The sequence below is a fragment of the Macaca fascicularis genome, chromosome 1, assembly GCF_037993035.2.
Source record: "Macaca fascicularis isolate 582-1 chromosome 1, T2T-MFA8v1.1".
Lineage (NCBI taxonomy): Eukaryota > Metazoa > Chordata > Mammalia > Primates > Cercopithecidae > Macaca > Macaca fascicularis.
In genome coordinates, this window is record NC_088375.1 from 182,333,640 (window position 1) to 182,353,436 (window position 19,797).

The window sequence follows — 19,797 nt, forward strand, 5'->3', positions numbered from 1 at the left end:
GAAACCTGGTAGAGATGAGAGAAGACTTATCCCGTTTATCTGCAAAAGCTGACTTAAAAGTTGACTTATGGTTCTAACTAGGAAAATCACTCCTAAAATTTAGGTGAGAGATGAAAAATTATTAGAGCTACCCGGGCTGGAGAAAGAAAGCCTGGAATGATTAAAAATATAGCTAATTCATGTTTTACGTATAACTCGGTGGCAGAATTTGGCTGTAATGAGATTGCGGGTTTGTATGTTGTTAGGTTAAAAACTTACACATTGTCTGTGGTGATTTATCTTGGGCTTAGGTAACCCTCAGATGTCCCAGCAGACTTCACGTGCCTCCTTGGATTCTCCAGGAAGAATGAAACGGAAAGTGGCCTTCTCGGAGATCACCTCACCTTCTAAGAGATCTCAGCCTGATAAACTTCAGACCTTGTCTCCAGCTCTGAAAGCCCCAGAGAAAACCAGAGAGACTGGACTCTGTTATACTGAGGATGATGAGGCTTCACCCAAACGTTGCATAATCCTGAGAACCCGAATTCCAGCTTCGAAAACCATAGACATTAAAGAGGAGAGAATACTTACCCCTATCAGAGGGGGACAGAAATCTTCAGTGATGCCATCTGTGATTCTGAAACCAGAAAACATCAAAAAGAGGTGACCAGGGACATTACCCACAGAGCAAACTGAAATCCTTCACATCATGTGAAGTGTGTGGGTCATAGTCAAAAAAGTTAGAACAGTAGTTGAAAAACCTATGTCACAGAATTATTGGGGAGCTTTCTTAAAATACAGATTTCTAGGCCTCTTCCCACACCTGGTGAGTCAGACTCCAAGCACTGGTCCTAGGAATCTATATTTGGAAATGCTATTCAGATGATTCCAATATACCCGAGCCGTTATTTGGGGATCATTGCTATAGAAGACAACTTCCCAAACCTGCATTGCTATCCAGTTTGGGATTTCATTAGTTCCTGTGGCTTTTTGCCACATTTTAACAGTCATTTTTGAAGGCAGTTTTTCATTGTTGTTTAATTTTATTTCAATAGTTTTTGGGGAACAGGTGGTTTTTGGTTACATGGGTAAGTTTTTAAGTGGTGATTTCTGAGGTTTTGTTGCACTTGTCACCTGACCAGTGTACATTGTACCCGATATGTAGTCTTTTATTTCTCACCCCTCTTCCACCCTTCCCCTGGAGTCCCCAAAGTCCCTTATATCATTCTTATGCCTATGCATCCTCATAGCTTAGCTCCCACTTATAAGTGAGGATATGTGATATTTGATTTTCCATTCCCAAGTTACTTCACTTAGAATAATGGTCTCAACTCCATCCAAGTTGCTGGAAATGCCATTATTTCATTGTTTTATGGCTGAATAGTATTCCATGATAAATATATACCACATTTTCTTCATCCACTCGTTGGTTGATGGGCATTTAGGCTGGTTCCATATTTTTGCCATTGCAAATTGTGCTGCTATAAACATGCGTGTGCATTTGTCTTTTTTTAATATAATGACTTCTTTTCCTTTGGGTAGATACCCAGAAGTGGGATTGCTGAATCAAATGGTGGATCTACTTTTAGTTCTTTAAGGAATCTCCACAGTGTTTTCTATAGTGGTTGTACAACTGTACATTCCCACCAGCAGTGTAGAAGTGTTCCTTTTTCACTGCATCCACACTAACATCTATTATTTTTTGCTTTTTAAATTATGGCCATTCTAACAGGAATAAGGTGGTATTTCATTGTGGTTTTAATTTGCATTTCCCTGATCATTAGTGCTGTTGAATATTTTTTTCATATGTTTGCTGGCTGTTTCTGTACCTTCTTTTGAGAATTGTCTATTCATGTCCTTTGCCTACTTTTTTTCCCTTTTGTTTTTTTTGAGAGGGAGTCTTGATCTGTACTGTAGTCTTGCCCAAGCTACAGTACAGTGGTGCAAACTTGGCTCACTACAACCTCCGCCTCCTGAGTTCTAGCAATTCTCCTGCCTCAACCTCCTGGGTAGCTGGGACTACAGGCACTTGCCACCACGCCCGACTAATTTTTGTATTTTAGTAGAGGCGGGATTTCACCATGTTGGCCAGGCTAGTCTCAAACTCCTACCTCAAGTGATCAACTCACCTCAGCCTCCCAGAGTGCTGGGATTACAGGTGTGAGCCACCGCACCTGGCTTTTTGCCCACTTTTTGATGGGATTATTTGTTTTTTTTTTGCTGATTTGTTTGAGTTCCTTGTAGATTCTGGATATTAGTCCTTTGTTGGATGCATAGTTCGCAAATATTTTCTCCCACTCTGTGGATTGTCTGTTTATAGTCTGCTGATTATTTCTTTTGCTGTGCAGAAGCTTTTTAGTATCATTAGGTCCCATTTATTTATTGTTGTTTTTGTTGCATTTGCTTTTGCTTTCTAAGTCATTAATTCTTTGCCTAACAATGTCTAGAAGACTTTTTCCAATGTTAGAATTTCTTTTTTCTAGATTTTTTTTTTTTTTTTTTTTGAGACGGAGTCTCACTCTGACGCCCAGGCTGGAGTGCAGTGGCATGATCTCAGCTCACTGCAACCTCTGCTTCCCAGGTTCAAGCAATTCTTCTGCTTCAGCCTCCCAAGTAGCTGGGACTACTGGCGCGTGCCACCACACCTGGCTAATTTTTGTATTTTTGGTAGAGACGGGGTTTCACCATATTGGCCAGACTGGTCTTGAACTCCTGACCTTGTGACCCACCTGCCTCAGCCTCCCAAAGTACTGAGATTACAGGCGTGAACCACCACGCCTACCCATTATCTTCTAGATTTTTTATGGTTTCAGGTTTTAGATTTAAGTCTCTGATCCATCTTTAGTTGATTTTTGTATAAGATGAGAGATGAGGATCCAGTTTCATTCTTCTTTTTTTTTTTTTCTTTTTTTGGAGACAGAGTTGCGCTCTTGTTGTCCAGGCTGGAGTGCAATGGCACGATCTTGGATTACTGCAACCTTGCGGGTTCAAGCAATTCTCCTGCCTCAGCCTCCCAAGTAGCTGGGATTATAGGCATCTGCCACCTCCCAGCTAATTTTTTGTATTTTCAGTAGAGACTAATCTCTCAAACTCCTGACCTCAGGTGATCCACTCACCTCGACCTCCCAAAGTGCTGGGATTACAGGCATGAGCCACCACGGCTGGCCCCAGTTTCATTCTTCTACATGTGGCTTGCCAATTATTCCAGCACCATTTGTTGAATAGGGTGTCCTTTTCCCACTTTATGTTTTTGCTTGCTTTGTCGAAGATCAGTTGGCTATATTTGGCTTTATTTCTGGGTTCTCTGTTCTGTTCCATTGGTCTATGTGCCTATTTTTATACCAGTACCATTTTGTTTTGGTAACTATATCCTTGAAGTTATAGTTTGAAGTCAGGTAATGTGATGCCTCCACATTTTTCTTTTTGCTTAGTATTGCTTTGTCTATGAGGGCTTTCTTTTTTGGTCCATATGAATTTTAGTATTTTTTTTTAGTTCTGTGAAGAATGATGATAGTATTTTGATTGGAATTGCATTGAATATGTTGAATCTGTAGATTGCTTTTGCAGTGTGGTCATTTCACAATATTGATTCTACCCATCCATGAGCATGGGATGTGTTTCCATTTGTTTGTGTCATCTCTGATTTCTTTCAGCAATGTATCAGATCTAGGACCTTTTTGGATGAGTCTTTAGGGTTTTCTAGGTATATGATCGTATCATTGGTGAACATGAACAGTTTGACATACTCTTTTTTAATTCGGATGCCCTTTATTTCTTTGTCTTGTCTGATTGCTCTGGCTAGGACTCATTTTTTAACTGGAGACTATTCTCAAATACAAACTGTACAAAAAGATAAGACATTTAGAACAAACTTTGCTGTACAAATAAAAATGCAACAAGCCAGAAGTTACAATTTGTAGTATTTGCTACCTAGAAACTTCAGCACCTGTTCCATAATAGGTTGCTCAATAAATGCTTTATATTGAATATACAGCTGCATTTCTGCTAACCTTGAGCCTGTGTGGATAGTAAATTCATAGATGCATCAGAAACAAAAAAGGACAAGCACCTCTCCCTGGGAGTAGTATATTTTGGTTTCTAGTTGGGGAGGTGGTGAGTCTGATTTAAATAAGCTTAAGGCAGACTTTGAACTCTGGGTTTGAGTCAAGCTTCAGTTATAACTTTTTAGTTATAATGTTTTGCCAACTTTTTAGCAAAAAGAAAGTTTGGTCTTTTCAAAGTATATATAAAAAGACTGGGAGCCAATCAGGCCACTTGACTATCTTCTAGTGCCTTTTGGACACTCTGGTGTCCAAAACTGCTTCCTGTGACCTCGCTGTGATTTCTTGTAGGGATGCAAAAGAAACAGAAGCTCAGAATGAAGCCACCTCTAGACCCCGTCATATCCGCAGAAAGAGTTCTGTCTTGTCTATGAACCGGATTAGGCAGCAGCTTCGGTAAGACTACTCCTTGGCAGGCAGAGAAACATTGCTGCCATCTCTGATATCTATACTCTTATCTCTTAAAGCCTCTTATACTGTTTATTTGCCAATCCATTGAAATTGACCTTTTACCAGGCCGGGCGCGGTGGCTCAAGCCTGTAATCCCAGCACTTTGGGAGGCCGAGACGGGCAGATCACGAGGTCAGGAGATCGAGACCATCCTGGCTAACACGGTGAAAGCCCGTCTCTACTAAAAAAATACAAAAAAAACTAGCCGGGCGAGGCGGCTGGGTCCTGTAGTCCCAGCTACTCAGGAGGCTGAGGCAGGAGAATGGCGTAAACGTGGGAGGCGGAGCTTGCAGTGAGCTGAGATCCGGCCACTGCACTCCGGCTCGGGCGACAGAGCAAGACTCTGTCTCAAAAAAAAAAAAAAAAAGCCGGGCGCGATGGCTCAAGCCTGTAATCCCAGCACTTTGGGAGGCCGAGACGGGCGGATCACAAGGTCAGGAGATCGAGCCCATTCTGGCTAACACGGTGAAACCCCGTCTCTACTAAAAAAAATACAAAAACTAGCCGGGCGAGGTGGCGGGCGCCTGTGGTCCCAGCTACTCCGGAGGCTGAGGCAGGAGAATGGCGTAAACCCGGGAGGCGGAGCTTGCAGTGAGCTGAGATCCGGCCACTGCACTCCAGCCTGGGCGACAGAGCCAGACTCAGTCTCAAAAAACAAAACAAAACAAAACAAAAAAAAAAAATTGACCTTTTACCTAGCATGTCTGGAATTATGTTAAGTTTCAGATAAGTGTCTTAGTTTGAAGGGGCAAGAAATACTTCCTGGGCTTAGGTGGCTCCCATCCCTAATCATCATGTCCAGCAAGACTGGTGGTGGGATGGGGTGCCTAAGAGCATGAACTTGGATTCTGACAGATCTGAATTTGAACCTGGGCTTTGTCATTTACTATCTGTGTAACCTTGGGAAGGCAAATTTACCTTTCTAAGTCTGAAATTCCTCATCTACACAATATAATAATATACATGTCATAAATTTGTTGAGGGGTTTAATGAGATAATATAAATAATGCTCCTAACAGAGTGTCTCAGTAGCAAGCACCCATGTTGTCTGGTCACAAGGACCCTGCAATGCTTGTAATCCACACTAACGTTATGGAGTTCTTCTTATTTAGACTTGAACACTGAGTAGCAAAAAATATGTCCCTACCATTTAGGTTTCTAGGTCATAGTAAAAGTGACCAAGAAGAGAAAGAGATTCTGCCAGCAGCAGAGATTTCAGAATCTAGCAGTGACGAAGAAGAGGCTTCCACACCACCTGTTCCAAGGAGAACACCCAGAACTGTGTCCAGGAACCTGCGATCTTCCTTGAAGTCATCCTTATATACCCCCACGAAGAGGCCAAAGAAAAGTGTAAGGTTCTCCTAGGTTTACTTCCCATCGAAGCATCCCTCTCTTAGTTTAAAAGTTACAAATGCTGAGGTCACAGATTAGTAACAGCTGGAATCTGAGGACAGGTCTGTTATATTCAATGCTATTCCTTGTGGAATATTCATGGAGAAAGGGACCTAAGTGAACACTAGGACTGAAAATGAATCTAGTAGAGAGTGATTTTTGAGTTAAGTCCCTTTTACGGTATAGAATCAGACGGCCAAGAGCTGAACTTCCTGAGGGAAGTACAAGACCCACTCCTCTTTGCATCTCCCACGGAGCACTGGCAGAGTGGGTATCGCATGTACGGCCACAGAGCCGTGGTGTTAGTTTTGTTGTCCCACTTGACACACCTGAGAAACCAGGAGTGCTACTTACATATTGGTAACAAATCGTGTCACAGCAAGATGGAAGGAGGAGATCAATGGACATCTTTTCTGCTTCCTGTGGAACTTTAGCAGAACACCGAAAAGGTATTCACATCAGGATCTTCTGATGTTTGAGTGTGCTTGAGAAATGTTTGAATTAAAGTTAAATTGAGAGAGCATCTTATTCTTTGGAACGCAATTGGGAAATCTTAATTAGAAGACTTTCTAAAGCTGATGTCCATTTCTCCACATGAAGATGTGATTTGGCTTGGGTTGAAATCAAAGAAAAATCTCGGCTAGGCATGGTGGCTCATGCCTGTAATCCCAGCACTTTGGGAGGCCGAAGTGGACAGATCACTTGAGGTCAGGAGTTCAAGACCAGCCTGGCCAACAATGGTGAAACCCTGTCTGTGCTAAAAATACAAAAATTAGCCGGGCTAATGGTGGCAGGCGCCTGTAATCCCAGCTACTCTGGAGGCTGAGGCGGGAGAATCACTTGAACCTGGGAGGCGGAGGTTTCAGTGAGCTGAGATGGCACCATAGCACTCTAGCCTGGGCGTCAGAGTGAGACTATCTCAAGAAAAAAGAAAAGTCTCCAGGGAAAGGAATCCAGTAGATCAGTAGTCCCCAGCCCTTTTGGCACCAGGGACCCCCTTCGTGGAAGACACATTTTCTACAGATGGCAGGGACTTGGGGGATGGTTTCAGGATGAAATTGTTCTACCCCAGATCTCCAGGCATTAGATTCTCATAAGGAGTGTGCAACCTAGATCCCTTGCACACGCAGTTCGCAATAGGGTTCACACTCCTATGAGAATTGAATGCCTCTGCTGCTCTAGCAGAAGGCAGAGCTCAGGTGGTAATGCTCACCCGCCCACCACTCTTCCTCCTGCTGTGTGTCCTGGTTCCTAACAGGCCTCTGGTTTGATTGTGCCTCCTCGCCCCAACCCAAAAGTAGGGCTATAAGGCATAGGGTACCTTCAGCATAATAAAAGGCAGAAGCCCATCAGGTTTCTTGATACCTTCTCAGCAAGGCCTTGTCAGTTCTTTTCAGTTTTTTCCAAAATCAATAAATGTAGACTTTTTTTTTTTTTTTTTTTTGAGACAGGGTCTTGCTCTGTCTCTTGCCCAGGCTGGAGTGCAGTGGTGCAATCTCAGCTCACTGTAGCCTCAACTTCCTAGGCTCGAGCAATCCTTCCACCTCAGCCTCCCTAGTAGCTAGTGCCATCATGCCTAGCTAATTTAGAGGGGGCTTTCACCTCTGTGTTGCCCAGGCTGGCCTCGAACTCCTGAGTTTAAGCAGTCCTCCTGCCTCAGCCTTCCAAAGTGCTGGGATTACAGGCATGCATCACCACACCAGCCTGTAAAGCCTTTTAAACAGATAGAGTTTAAGTGCGTTCTGCCTCGGGAGGAAGTGGAGAGATTGTTCTTTCTCTAGCAGGCTGAAAACAGAGGGTGGGTAGAGTGAAATGCTGCATAGGAGAGAATGCTTTGTAGAAATTCCATGAAGATGAGGGAAGCAGCAACAGGCCTGCTCCAGCAAGCCATGAGCAAGGAAGAAGATAGAGGGCTGCTAGACTAGACTAAGCAGTGATCTGGGGGTTTGGAGTGGAAAAATCTGCCAGGGTTTCTCCAAGTCCCGCACTGTGGGCCATGGAAGTCCTGGGCTGATGCTTGACCATATCTTCAAGTAAGCCCAGAGAAAGATCTTATGAATCAAACGTAGTTTATGCTTTCTCTTCTCTTCGGTATTTGGGCAGAGTAGTTAGGGTTTCTTAAACATTTCTTGTCTTTCAAGATAATATTTTACTTTTCAATAGTATTTCATCCAAACTTAAGTCTTTCCTCAGACTGACAATGTTACAAATCCTGATACTATATGTACATTAGAAAACAGAAACCATGTTGGGACGATGAACAAAGTTTATGCAATGTAAGGTGTGAGAGAGGAAGAGTCGTGGTCCTCTATCCAGGAAGGAACTAAGAGGAACTCACCACTTCTCTTCCTGTTATGAGATCAGCACAAATCATATTAGCTGGTGTGTCCTGGATGGTGTTTTGCTGTTTCTTTGTGAAATATGTTCTCTGTTTTGAATACAGCTCAAGCCTAAAACGCCACGTTGTGCCACTCCTCAGATCCGTAGTCGAAGCCTGGCTGCCCAGGAGCCAGCCAGTGTGCTGGAGGAAGCCCGACTGAGGTACTGCTGCTCTTGATTCCCTTTCAGGGAGGCAGGAACCATGTGGCCTCTGCTTTCATTCACATGAAATGGGAGTGATTAGCAGTCACTGGTCTACCAAATAAAGGTAGATACCCTATGTGTCTACACTTTTACCTATCTAGGTAAAGTGAGTGTGTGTATTTAGGAAAAAGAAACCTCTCAAGCAGCATCTGGGTAAGCCAGTGTGGACAGGCCCTGGGAGGATTGACCTTCCCGTCTACTGCCATCATTTCCGCAGGGATGGAAGATGATTAGTCAGGACAGTGCCTCGTTGTTATGATGCCCTTTAGAACCATATGGAGACTTTCATATAAGTCTGGATTCTGTCAGAAATCAAGCAAAATCTGAATCTCCTATGGGATGAGGTCCACCCATGTGATTTGGTTGGAGAAATGGAGGCCAAGGACTATGAGGCTAAATGGAGGGATTTGAAAATGAAGGGATTCTCTGGCATTTGAAATTGAGTTTTCATGTAGAAATATAGACAAGAAACTGTAATCATTTTCCATTGATTAATGAGTAGATGGTTGGGGAATGTTCCTAAAGTCTTCCTTTTCTCCTATTTACCACCAATGGTAGGCTACACGTTTCTGCTGTACCCGAGTCCCTTCCCTGTCGGGAACAGGAATTCCAAGACATCTACAACTTTGTGGAAAGCAAACTCCTTGACTGTACTGGAGGGTGAGTCACGTGAGGCAGGCAGGGTAGTTTGGGGAATAAGGCCCCTGTTAGTAGAATGCCTTGGGTGTTACTGTTCAGCCATACAGGCTTTCTCCAGTATCATCAGACTACACCAAATCCTTGCTGAAGCCTAAAGCTTCTGAAACATTTGTTGCCAAAGTAATCCTATAGGAACAGAAATGTTGCCTTTCAGAAAGAATGAAACTGGCCTTCTTTGAGTAGGCAGTTTGCATATGGCATTACTTGTAGAATGAATGATTCTATATAAGCAGGTCCTACTCTGACCAGCTTCCAAGGATGGTCCCTACTGCCCCCACCTCCACATTTCAAGGATCTTGGTCCTTCCCTCAGTATACATTCCCACGCTCCTAACTGATTATAGCATGTAGTGGCTGGCTGAGACCTACCCCACGGGTTTTCCCCTCTTGCTCTAGGTGCATGTACATCTCTGGTGTCCCTGGGACAGGGAAGACTGCTACTGTGCATGAGGTGATGCGCTGCCTGCAGCAGGCAGCCCAAGCCAATGATGTTCCTCCCTTTCAATACATTGAGGTCAATGGCATGAAGCTGACGGAGCCCCACCAAGTCTATGTACAAATCTTGCAGGTAAGCAGAGCTGTTTAGGCTTTTTGGAAAATACTGTTTCTTCGTGGCACATGAAAAAGGAAAGAGTTACTTAATTTTGTGTGTATTGCATGTTCATGATATACCAGGCATTGTCCTTTCTGTAGAGGTAGCAAGGGCAGGGAAGGCAGAATTCTTACCCTAAGGGACTTCAAAGTCTAGGAGCTGGATAATGACTACAAGCCAGGAAGCCAGTACTTTTCCACATGGTGAAAACTGTGAGCTCACAGCAGTGTAGCGACATGGAAAAGGGGTCCATGGCAGGCCAGAGGTTGAGTCTTGCTGTTTCATCCATGGGCTGTTATTTTGGAGCAGGTAGCATCCAGTCATAGAATTATGTAATAGTGATTTTAAGGGGGCTTCTGGCCCAGCCCGTGGCTCATTTGCTTTTCAAACTCACACACTTTCTTTATCTTCTCTTTTGGCGCCTTCTCTTGTCCTTCCAGGTTAAGGTTAAGACTAGATTGGGAGGCAGAACATAGGATACCGAAGTTCTCAGGCTAAATGCCTCCCTCCATTTACAGATTTAACTTTAATCCCAGAGGAGTAAGATCCTTACAGTTCCTCACAACTGTGTTTCTCCTAATGCAGAAGCTAACAGGCCAAAAAGCAACAGCTAACCACGCGGCAGAACTGCTGGCAAAGCGATTCTGCACCCGAGGGTCTCCTCAGGAAACCACCGTCCTGCTTGTGGATGAGGTGAGGTGCCCATGGGAGGACAAGAGAAGAAATGGGGCTGTCCTTACGTTTCAGGAGCAAGTGCTGGGTGGAAAGGAGGAAAGTCCTGGCTCCTTTCTCTATTCTTATGAGCCATTTTCTGGTGCTGAGAGGCATGTGTCAATGGACTGCTTTGGTGCTATGATCTGGGAAACATGCAGCTAAAGCAGTGGTTATAGGTCTTCATTCTGAAGCCCCAGCTCAGTCTCTGTGATTGACTCTGCATCTCTCTCCTTTTCCCTGGCAGCTCGACCTTCTGTGGACTCACAAACAAGACATAATGTACAATCTCTTTGACTGGCCCACTCATAAGGAGGCCCGGCTTGTGGTCCTGACAATTGCCAACACAATGGACCTGCCAGAGCGAATCATGCTGAACCGGGTGTCCAGCCGACTGGTAGGTTCTAGGGCAGTTCCCATGCTGTTATTGCAGATCTGTAAGCTTGGCCAAGAAGTTCTGCAAAAATGGTCCAGGTGTGGTGGCTCACGTCTGTAAACTCAGCACTTTGGGAGGCCAAGGTGGGGGGACCACTTGAGGTCAGGAGTTCAAGACCAGCCTGGCCAACACGGCAAAACCCCATCTCTACTAAAAATACAAAAATTAGCCAGGTGTGGTGGTGCACGCCTGTAGTTCCACTTACTCAGGAAGCTGAGGCAGGAGAATTGCTTGAACTCCAGAGGCAGAGGTTGCAGTGAGTTGAGATCATGCCACTGCACTCCAGCCTGGCGACAGAGCCAGACTCCATCGCCCCCCAAAAAAGTTCTGCAAAAATGAATACTGAAATGGTACATTAAGAAACGTGATTTCTGCAATGCTTATAGTTTCTATGTTAGAATATATCAACATTGCATGATTTTCTGCAAACATTGTATCTTGGTGTTCTGCTACCCATGGACTTTTAAACTGCACCAAGCCATGGAGGTTTAATTATTTTAACAAATGTTTTAAGCTGGGCACAGTGGCTCACGCCTATAATCCCAGTACTTTGGGAGGCCAAGGCTGGCGGATCACCTGAGGTCAGGAGTTCGAGACCAGCCTGACCAACATGGAGAAACCCCATCTCTACTAAACATACAAAAATTAGCCAGGTGTGGTGGCACATGCCTGTAGTCCCAGCTACTTGGGAGGCTGTGGCAGGAGAATCGCTTGAACCCAGGAGGCGGAGGTTGCAGTGAGCCGAGATCACGCCACTGTACTCCAGCCTGGGCAACAAGAGCGAAACTCTGTCTCAAAAAAAAAAGTTTTAGCACTTATAACCTGCCAGGCAGTGTTAGGTGCTTGGAATAGTGCAATAAACCAGGGAGATGCAATGTCTGCCCTCACGGGCCCTGCAGTTCAGCAGGAAGCACAACAAGAAATCATGAAGAGCCTGGTAAGTGAAGCCAAGTGCAGTGACAATGTATAGCATAGATCTGAAGATTCTCTCACCTACTTCAGTTAAAGCACCTCAACTTTTATCTACTTCCAAATGATTCTGATAGAATCAAAGGTCCTTAGACTGGGCGCGGTGGCTCATGCCTGTAATCCCAGCTTAGGCCGGGCATAGTCGCTCACACCTGTAATCCCAGCACTTTGGGAGGCCGAGGCAGGTGGATCACGAGGTCAGGAGATCGAGACCATCCTGGCTAACATGGTGAAACCCTGTCTCTACTAAAAATACAAAAAATATATCTGGGTGTGGTGGTGGGTGCCTGTAGTCCCAGCTACTTGGGAGGCTGAGACAGGAGAATGGCATGAACCCAGGACGTGGAGCTTGCAGTGAGCCGAGATCACGCCACTGCACTCCAGCCTGGGCAACAGGCTCAAAAGAAAAAGGAAAAGAAGAAAAAAAGAATCAAAGGTCCTTAAATGAAATGAAAATATCGTTCGAGAACTACTGCCCTGCAGGACACCACTGGTCATCGTCAGTAAAGGCAGTGGTAGTCTAGGTATGAAATGTGTAATTTGTTATATGGGACCTGGGAATTGGGTTTGGGGGCCCAAGGGTGACTTTCCACCTGGATAATCAATGGGCAATCAACGAACTTACTCCTCTGTCGTTTTGGCTCCCCAGGGTCTTACCAGGATGTCCTTCCAGCCCTACACATACAGCCAGCTACAGCAGATCCTAAGGTCCCGGCTCAGGCAGCTAAAGGCCTTTGAGGATGATGCCATCCAGCTGGTAGCCAGGAAGGTAAGTCCTGCACCCATAAATCAGTCAGCACATCTTTCTGAGTACCTGCTTGGTATGAGGCCCTGTATGCTTGGTATGATGCTCTGAGGATGGAGAGAAATTTAGAAAGTCCTATAAACATATAAAAAAAGAGAGACAAGATTCCGAGAAATTCCTTAGCCTTGTTATTTTATGATTGATTAGAGGGCCATAAGTATTGTGGGTTTATATGCAAGCTAATATGAATTGATCCAGGGAGCAAGCAGTTTTGCATGATGCAAGGGACAATATGGTCAGGTAGACAAACCTGGTCCAAGTTCTGGCTCTAACGCTTAAGAGGGCATGCAGAAGGTTATAGCAAAGTTGCTTAAAAATTTCCTGAGCCTCAGTTTTCTTCTCTGAAGAAGAATGGGAGTACTTACCTCATAGGGTCATTGTGAAAATATAACAAGACCATGTCTATAACATGCCCAGCAAGGCACACTCTCCAGGCTAGATTCGAGTTATTAGATGCCCCTCCCCTCTAAGTCTAATAGGAGAATGCTCCCTGAGAGTTCACCACAGACCAGTCTCCCTGGCTGCTGAGGAACAAAGTAGGTTAAAAGTCTGCCTCAAGCTGAAAGAAAGAAAGAAAAACCATACATCCACAAGTATTTCAGCACATAAAAGAATTATAAACTTATTTCTAGTTTCCTCTTGCCGACACACTGTTCACCCTGAGTGGCTGTAGCAGCAGCACATGACTGTGACTCCTGCTCAAAACTGGCTACTAGATTAGGGACTGGGGTCAGAGGTGAGCCAACTGTGTGCCTGTCTCCAGGCTTTGCTTTCCAGGAGGGAGATCCTCAAAGTTATCATCTAGGCATTTTATGGGTAAAGTTTTTCACTTGTGCTGTTATGCATAGTCTAAGAGTCTTTTTCTTTTCTCCGAATGATCCTTTTTTATGCCAACCTTTTTTTTTTTTTTTTTTGAAACAGTCTCCCTCTGTTGCCCAGGCTAGAGTTCAGTGGCATGATCTCAGCTCACTGCAACCTCCGCCTTCTGGGTTCCAGCAATTCTCTTTCCTCAGCCTCCCGAGTATCTGGGATTACAGGTGTGTGCCACCACACCTGGCTAATTTTTGTTCTTTTAGTAGAGATGGGATTTCGCCATGTTGACCAGACTGGTCTTGAACTCCTGACCTCAGGTGATCCACCCACCTTGGCCTCCCAAAGTGCTGGGATTACAGGAGCAAGCCACTGCACCTGGCCAGTGCTATCCTATTTATTGAGATTGTCCTCTCCCTTTTTCCTCCAAGATGCTTCTGTCGGTTGATTTTGGTCTCTATCTTGCATTGTTAGAGACTTTCCGAAGTTGTCTTGGTTGTCCTCTCAGGTGTAAGGGTGGAGATTAAACAGCTGGCTCTGAACATGTAAGTGGGGCTTATTCACTATAAGCTTTGCTGTGGGATGATCTGAGTGGGTCTGTATCACTGTCTTTTCTCCTTTCCCATGGAGATGGTCAGATTTCTCAGTATGCTTCCCCTGTCCTGTCTGGAGGGAGGGCAGTGTTCTGGGAATGAGGGGCTGGTGCCAGGTGCAGAAGAGGTCTTCCAGTTTGGCATGCATATAGTCATCATCTATTTTTGGTAAGGGACACCTCTTCTACAATAATGCCTAGCATTCCTAGGACCAGAGACTTTAAACTTTGCCTGAGAATAAATTTCCTTTTTTTTTTTTTTTTTTTTTTTTTTGAGACAGAGTCTCGCTCTGTCACCAGGCTGGAGTGCAGTGGCGCGATCTTGGCTCACCACACCCTCCGCCTCCTGGGTTCAAGCGATTCTCCTGCCTCAGCCCCTGAGTAGCTGGGACTACAGGCACACGCCACCACGCCCAGCTAATTTTTGTATTTTTAGTAGAGACAGGATTTCACCATGTTGGCCAGGCTGGTCTCAATCTCTTGACCTCCTGATCCACCCACCTCGGCCTCCCAAAGTGCTGGGATTACAGGTGTGAGCCACTGTGCCTGGCAAATTTCTTATTGCCTACCTTGGTAGAAGAAGAGTAAACTTTAGGGCAAAGAGTTTGATGGGAAAAGTACAAATTGCCATGGCCCCAGCTTTTCTAACAGAGCCTCCCTCACTGGCCGTATGTTCACCCAACAGTGTGAAATAGAGGAAGGATCTAGGACAAAGGTCAGCAAACTTTTCTTTTTTTTTTTTTTTTTTTTTGAGACAGAGTTTCACTCTTGTCACTCAGGCTGGAGCGTAATGGTGCGATCTCAGCTCACTGCAACCTCTGCCTCCTGGGTTCAGGCGATTCTGCTGCCTCAGCCTCCCAAGTAGCTAGGATTATAGTCATGCGCCACCACACCTGGCTAATTTTGTATTTTTAGTAGAGACAGGGTTTTACCATGTTTATTGCCCAGGCTGGTCTTGAACTCCTGACCTCAGGTGATCCGCCCTCCTCGGCCTCCCAAAGTGCTGGGATTACAGCCAATAAAACTTTATTTATAAAAAGATGGTGAGCAATATTTTGTTGTTTCCTGATCTAAAGCATCTTACATTTAGTTTCTTAACATCCTCAACTTTTTTAAATTTTCAACCACAACTTAATATTCCCTACTTTTGGCCAGCTCACCCCTGTAATCCCAGCACTTTGGGAGGCCAAGGCAGGCAGATCATGAGGTCAGGAGATCAAGACCATCCTGGCTAACACCGTGAAACTCCATCTCTACTAAAAATACAAAAAATTAGCCAGGCGTGGCGGCTTGAGCCTGTAGTCCCAGCTACGAGGGAGGCTGAGGCAGGAGAATTGCTTGAACCTGGGAGGCCGAGGTTGCAGTGAGCTGAGATTGTGCCACTGCACTCCAGCCTGGGAGACAGAGCGAGACTCCATCTCAAAAAAAAAATTCCCTATTTTAGCTCAACAACCCCCTCTTTACCTCTAGTTCCAGCACCATTAAATCCTGAGCATTTTGAAGATTTTTAATGTAAGTTAGATTTCTTGGATTCGTCAATATAGGTTTAGGATTTGGCTTTCTGCAGTCCACTACACTAACCGCTACTCTTCCATGTCTTTCTAACTTGCAGAATTATTATTATTATTATTATTATTATTGTTATGTTGATATGGAGTCTCACTCTGTCACCCAGGCTAGAGTGCAGTGGCACAATCTCGGCTCACTGCAACCTCTACCTCCCAGGTTCATGCCTGAATTCTCCTGCCTCAGCCTCCTGAGTAGCTGGGACTACAGGTGCCCACCAACATGCCGGCTAATTTTTTGTATTTTTAATAGAGATGGCATTTCACCGTGTTAGCTAGGATGGTCTCGATCTCCTCACCTTGTGATCCGCCCTCCTCGGCCTCCCAAGTGCTGGGATTACAGGTGTGAGCCACCGTGCCTGGCACTAACTTGCAGAATTATATTTTTGAATCTTCTGTTGCTTCCCTTCCTTTTAGAGTTTTGGGGTGGTTGGTGGTTGTTGTCATTGTTTTTTGAGACAGAGTCTTGCTCTGTTGCCCAGGCTGGAGTGCAGCAGCTCAATCTTTGCTCACTGCAACCTCCACCTCCCAGGTTCAAGCAATTCTCCTGCCTCAGCCTCCTGAGTAGCTGGGACTACAGGCAGGCACCACCACACCCGGCTAATTTTTGTATTTTTAGTAGAGGTGGGGTTTCATCATGCTGGCCAGGCTGGTCTTGAACTCCTGACCTCAAGTGATCTGCCTGCCTTGGCCTCCCAAAGTTAAAGGATTATAGGCGTGAGCCACTGCGCCTGGCCAGAGTTGTGTGTGTTTGTTTGAGACAGAGTCTTGCTCTGTTGCCCAGGCTGGAGTGCAGTGATGCGATCTCAGCTCACTGCAACCTCCACCTCTGGGTTCAAGCAATTCTCCTGCCTCAGTCTCCCAAGTAGCTGGAACTGCAGGCATGTGCCATCACACCCAGCTAATTTTTTGTATTTTTAGTAGAGATGGGGTTTCACCATGTTAGCCAGGATGGTCTCTATCTCCTGACCTCGTGATCCGCCCGCTTCAGCCTCCCAAAGTGCTGGCATTATAGGCGTGAGCCACTGTTCCTGGCCCCGGCCCCGGCCCGGTTTTTTTTTTAACAAAGATTCAGAAGGCATCAGATTTGGATGCTGCTCTTCCTCAAATCTCTTGCCCATGGTTTCAAAGCCCTCTCTTATTTCTTTACACGTAATGAAGCAAATCCGTTTTATATTCTATATCTTATAATTATGATATCTGAAGTCTTTAGGGGTCTGATTCTGATAACCATTGATTCTCCTGGTTCCCATGCATATGTGGCTTGGTTTTCTTATTTTTGTGTCTTGATTTTTATTTTATTTTTACTATATGCTTGGGATTCAGCGTACTTTATTTGTTAGTTAATTGGGGCCTGGGTTGAAGTTGAATTCATTTAGAATTTTTTTTTTTTTTTTTTTGCTTCTATTATCTAGGGGCACTACCGATTGTTACCATTTTTAAAATAAAATTCTCCACTTGAGAATTGTAGGAAAGACAACATAAATATGGGCTCCAAATCCAAGCGAGGGCTTATGGTTGTAAAACCTCAGGGGAGTGTCCGGGTGGGGTGCCTCATGCCTATAATCCCAGCACTTTGGGAGGCCAAGGTGAGGGGATCACTTGAGCAGGGGAGTTTGACACCAGCCTGGGCAACATATTAAAACCCTGTCTCTACAGAAAATTTAAAAATTAGCCCAATGTGATGGCATGTACCTGTAGTCCCAGCTACTTGGGAAGCTGAGGTGGGAGGATTGCTTGAGCCCAGGAGGTTGAGGCTGCAGTGAGCCATGATCATGCCACTGCACTCCAGCCTGGGTGACAAAGAAAGACCCTCTCTCAAACAAACACACAAAAAAACAACAAAAACTCAGCTCAGCGCAGTGGGTCACGCCTGTAATCCCAGCATTTTGGGAGGCCAAGGCGGGCAGATCAGCTGAGGTCAGGAGTTCAAGACCAGCCTGGCCAACATGGTGAAACCCCAGCTCTACTAAAAATACAAAAAATTAGCCGGGTGTGGTGGTGGGTGCCTGTAATCCCAGCTACTCGGGAGGCTGAGGCAGGAGAATCACTTGAACCCGGAAGGTGGAGGTTGCAGTGAGCCGAGATCGCACCATTGCGCTCCAGCCTTGGCAACGAGTGAAACTCTGTCATAAATAAATAAATAAATAAATAAATAAATAAATAAAACCCAAGTTTTTTGTGTGTGCCCACATCCACCTAGCACCACGGTCAGGTAGGCCATTTTCCCTGCCATCCCTTCTGTGTGATGGGTCTCACTCACCCTGTACTGAGGCTGAAGTGGAGGTCAAGTTTTAGGTGCATGCGGGATGTCCTGTTAGGTTCCATGTTGACTGGGCCTTAGCTTTTTCTTGTGTCTCCTTTGTTCGAGCAGCAGCCCGAAGGGAGGCATAGGGTCACCAAGTGTCACTGATACCCTCGGGGTCAGACTGGTTTAGGTGTTTCCTTACCCCCCGGAGTTCCCCTTTCACTTTGTCCTGAGGCCCCTGCAGTCCTTCTTGAATCCATGATTCACCACAGAAGGTGCCTCTTCACCAGGCTGTACAGGTGGTGATGGGAGGGGAGGAGAACTGATGAAGCAGGAAGGTCTACAGGACACCCTTACCAGTTCAATGTGGGGGATTAGAGGAAGGGAAAAATATAAGCTAGTAGTCACGTTTGTGTCTTGGGTTACTTGAAAAGTGATTTTTTTTTTTTTTTTGAGACGGACTCTAGCTTTGTCACCCAGGCTGAAGTGCAGTGGTGTGATCTTGGCTCACTGCAACCACCACCTCCCAGGTTCAAGCGATTCTCCTGCCTCAGCCTCCCCAGTAGCTGGGATTACAGGCGTGTACCACCACGCCTGGCTAATTTTTGTATTTTTAGTAGAGATAGGGTTTCACCATGTTTGTCAGGCTGGTCTTTAACTCCTGACCTCAAGTGATCCACCTGCCTGGGCCTCCCAAAGTGCTGGGATTACAGGTGTGACTCACCACCCCCCCGGCCCTGGCTAATTTTTGTGTTTTTAGTAGAGATGGGGTTTCACCATGTTGGCCAGGCTGGTCTCAAACTCCTGACCTCAGGTGATCTGCCCACCCTGGCCTCCCAAAGTTCTGGGATTACAGGTGTGAGCCACCGCGCCCAGCCCTTTCCTCCATTCTTGATTCTGGGCCTCTTGGCCGTTGACCAATCCGACCCCAAATTCACCACGTGCTGAAGGGGTGCCTGGCTATGGCTTTATCTCCAGATAGGCTGCACCTCAGCCTCTTGGCTTTGGCTGGCTGCTTCTGGGGGCACACATCTGTCTCTGTGCAAGAGTGAGAACTCTGCAAATGCTTCAATAATGATCTTGAACCAAGGGTCTCTGATTTTTAGACTTCATTTCCTGAATAGTAAAACTGATAATTTTTGCGTTGTCCACTGTGGAGTTAACTGTAAAACCAAGACAGAGGTTTGGACTAGAGGATTAGAGTCCCATGTACAATATAACAATTCATTTCTGTTCTTCCTCAAGGTTCCCTGCCAGGGCTAAGTACTTAACTTTATGCTTACATCCATTGCCAGCACTACCTTTTCTTTTTAGTTGAATACAGAATCTGTTGGTTCTTCTGGGCTAAGGTGGCCTCAGGAATAAAATATTCCCTCTTGTAGGTAGCAGCACTCTCTGGAGATGCACGACGGTGCCTGGACATCTGCAGGCGTGCCACAGAGATCTGTGAGTTCTCCCAGCAGAAGCCTGACTCCCCTGGCCTGGTCACCATAGCCCACTCCATGGAAGCTGTGGATGAGATGTTTTCGTCATCATACATCACGGCCATCAAGTAAGATGCTCCACTTCCTGAGCCTTCCTGGAAGGCTGTAGAAACATGTTTCCCTTTCTAAGCTTTTACTCATTCAACCTGCACTTACTAATAACATGGTTCTTTTTCTTTTTCTTTTTTTTTTTTTTTTTTTTTTTTTGAGACGGAGTCTTGCTCTGTCGCCCAGGGTGGAGTGCAGTGGCCGAATCTCAGCTCACTGCAAGCTCCGCCTCCCGGGTTTTTACGCCATTCTCCTGCCTCAGCCTCCCGAGTAGCCGGGACTACAGGCGCCCACCACCTCGCCCGGCTAGTTTTTTGTATTTTTTAGTAGAGACGGGGTTTCACCGTGTTAGCCAGGATGGTCTCGAACTCCTG

At 45.5% G+C, this 19,797-nt stretch overlaps 1 protein-coding gene across 1 annotated transcript in view; it reads left to right on the forward strand.

Annotated features, from left to right (window-relative positions):
* Positions 1-19,797, forward strand: part of ORC1 (origin recognition complex subunit 1) — a 32,880-nt gene that overhangs the window by 10,495 nt on the left and 2,588 nt on the right. Inside the window, exons 6-15 of the mRNA XM_005543370.4 lie at positions 291-642; positions 4,332-4,436; positions 5,645-5,840; positions 8,326-8,423; positions 9,024-9,125; positions 9,560-9,731; positions 10,341-10,448; positions 10,714-10,863; positions 12,521-12,640; positions 19,274-19,443. Of these exons, the coding sequence (XP_005543427.3) occupies positions 291-642; positions 4,332-4,436; positions 5,645-5,840; positions 8,326-8,423; positions 9,024-9,125; positions 9,560-9,731; positions 10,341-10,448; positions 10,714-10,863; positions 12,521-12,640; positions 19,274-19,443 (1,573 nt within the window). The remainder of the gene's footprint in view (positions 1-290; positions 643-4,331; positions 4,437-5,644; positions 5,841-8,325; positions 8,424-9,023; positions 9,126-9,559; positions 9,732-10,340; positions 10,449-10,713; positions 10,864-12,520; positions 12,641-19,273; positions 19,444-19,797) is intronic.